This window comes from Benincasa hispida, unplaced genomic scaffold (assembly GCF_027475165.1).
Source record: "Benincasa hispida cultivar pf3 unplaced genomic scaffold, pf3_genome.v1.1 HicScf459, whole genome shotgun sequence".
Lineage (NCBI taxonomy): Eukaryota > Viridiplantae > Streptophyta > Magnoliopsida > Cucurbitales > Cucurbitaceae > Benincasa > Benincasa hispida.
In genome coordinates, this window is record NW_028326557.1 from 7,717 (window position 1) to 10,549 (window position 2,833).

A 2,833-nucleotide genomic window follows, 5' to 3' on the forward strand; every position below is an offset into this window, starting at 1 on the left:
AATAAGAAATATGTGAAATTTTCTTTTTATTCTCACCAATGTACATAATTTTAAGATCCACCAAATGTCATTATTTATAGGTAAAATACAAGTATGATGTTGATTTATATAGACGCCAAGTATGAATATAAACCACATGGACAACATAAAAAATAACACATGACGTTTAGTACACTAAACAAGTGGACATCTACTTTTATGATATTTATAATACTAAAGTATTAGTTGGAATGCTGTTGTCACTCTCGTCATTTATATACACCTGACATTTATAATTTTATTTGTTTTAGAATATAAAGTAATAAATAAATATAATAATTGAATAGTATCGTAATTTTTTATATAAATATAAATATTGAAATTATCTTCGTCAATTTCTCAAGCAATTCCATGGCAAAGTGAGAATACCTTAATGTTATCAGTATGTTTAATCACACAGACCATTAAAATCCTTGTTATTCAAACATATTTCATTGTTAAATCATCATGATACTGATCTAATCATCTTTTTTAATATTCTTAATCCTTAAAGAATGTCGTTAAAGTTGTCTTTTGTCTAGTATCCACTAAAGATGAACGAAATGGTACAGTGTCTTGCTTGTGCGATGGCTAACTTTTATAATTTTAAGATTTAGTTTTGTAAATTTCACTTTTTCTTCAGGAAGGTGTTTAAGGATTCTTGAACTTTCTGACTGGCTCTCGTGAAAAGTTGTGTTTAGATGATGATTTGGTGGATTTATCATCTTAAAAGAAATATATTAAAGAAGAGAGGGGGGGAAAATGTTAAAAGTCATAAAGTTTGATGTAGAGGAGAGAGAAGGTTGATTAATAGTCTCCATATACATACCATGGGACATTTTATTTTATTTATTTTGAAAATAATGAAGGATATTATTGTTGCTATTGAAAGTTCAAAAGCCACCATGATATTTTTTAAACGATAAGTTAATATTAAATATTAGTTCAAATGTTTAGTCACTATCATCATTCATATATATATATATATATAATGGATTATTTATAAATATAAAAAAATGAATAATAAAATTTTAAATAATCGACGGTAGAATCTACCTATTTATGTCTATCTGTAGATAAATTAATAATCTATCGTCATCTATCACGACCTATATTTCTCGATAACTATTATTTATAAATGTTTTTAATAATTTTATCATTTAAAATAATTTTTTAATTTTTTTTTACTTTAAAATATAAAGTACTGAATAAATATAAATTCATAAACTCTTTTTAGAAGAAATGTACCAGGGAGGATTTGAAATTTCAGAGGGCAGATATCTCAACTGCCAATGTGGAAACTAAAAATAATTTCCTTATTAATATGAATATTAAAATGATCTTGTGAATTTTCAAAACTACCCCTCCCCAATCAACAAATAATAAACCGGAGAGAGAACAAGAGGGGCAAAAAAACGTCAGGTACCCGGTGTTTCTGTTTTGTAACGGTATAAAAATAAAGATGAAGGATCCTTCTTTTTTTTTTTTGGTTTAAAATAATAATAATAAAAATAAAAATAAAACATATTTTTAGGAAATTCTGCATTTCTATTCTAAAATTGTGTTTTCTTTTTTTTCTTTTTTTGCTCTTTTCAAATTTACAACCTACACGCTTAAAACGACGTCGGGTCCCACGCAGCAACACGTGGAAAACCCGACCCTAAAAGAAAACCAAGAAAGCACCTCCCCTCATTCGAAAACCGTTTCTACAAAGCCGATAACGACTCCGGCCGAAACGGCACGTCGGAGTAATCAAACAAACCACCCAATGCAACAAACTCTCCGGCGCCCAACCCATTTTCCTCCGCCGCACCGGAACCAATCCCCATTCCCAACTCGAACGAGTCGTAACACGGAATCTCATCTCCAAACCCTAACTTCCCTTCCAACTCAAACACATCCGGAGAACAACAAGCAGGCATAAAATCAGTCGCCTCCATCTTCCCTTCCGTACTCAAACCTCCCCTGGACGGCGGAAGCCCTAACTCATCATCCGACGCCCCGAACAGATATCCTAGTTCCGCCTGAGGAGTTTCATTCTGATCTGCCGACGGCAAGGCTTGAATCTCTTCCTCGAAACTTTTAATAAACGAATCCAGTTCAAGACCTTCGATACTCTCATCCCGCTCCGCTACAGCGTCGGAATCTTCAAGGATGTTGAGTAACTCATCCTGAATCTCCTCAGATTCCACCAAATCATCAATATTCAAATCACCGGCAGCAACATTCAAATTCTCCTTAGAGTTGAGTCGTCTAAGCTTGGACTCAGCCGAATCGGCTAGCGAGTCGTCGAACTCGTCGCGAACTCGCTTCTTATCCTGAGAGTAATTTTCCATGGAAGATAGAGAGATTAGAAGAAGACGAAGAATTAGTGATTTTAGGCCGCCATTAGAAAGAGAAGAAATAGAAGAAGAAAAATGTGAAGTGGTGTGTGAAATGGAAGGAGGGAGGTTTAAAAAGAGAGGAGAAGAGAGGATTTGATGCGAAATAAAAGACAAGGACACGTGGCGAATAAATATAGGGTTTTTAAAAATAAAAAAAAAATAAAAAAAGAACTATTTCTCGGTCGTCTTCCACTTTTTCTTCCCTTTTTTTTCTTCTTCCAATTTTATCCACTGTGTTTGTTTTAAAGGATTCTCCTCCTCTTTTTTTCTTTTTTTACTCCAAAAATAAAATATATTTGGGTTATGGTTTTTTATTTAACTAAATTTGAATGAAAACTTTGAAGTCCGTTGCGGGACCCACTGACTTGGCATTGAATTTCGCCTTTTTGAAAAAAAAGAAAAGAAAAGAAAAATGACATTTTCGGGTTATT

At 32.8% G+C, this 2,833-nt stretch overlaps 1 protein-coding gene across 1 annotated transcript; it reads right to left on the minus strand.

The window, feature by feature from the left end:
* Positions 1-1,545: 1,545 nt before the first annotated feature.
* On the minus strand, positions 1,546-2,595 carry LOC150030197 (uncharacterized). Its single transcript, XM_090309949.1, has one exon. The coding sequence runs from the start codon at positions 2,352-2,354 to the stop codon at positions 1,725-1,727; it is 630 nt and encodes a 209-aa protein (XP_090166075.1). The 5' UTR covers positions 2,355-2,595; the 3' UTR covers positions 1,546-1,724.
* Between the last annotated feature and the right edge of the window lie 238 nt (positions 2,596-2,833).

What these genes read in the sequence shown, in the direction of transcription:
- LOC150030197 (XM_090309949.1), bottom strand. Translation starts at nt 2,354, where the DNA reads ATGGAAAATTACTCTCAGGATAAGAAGCGAGTTCGCGACGAGTTCGAC.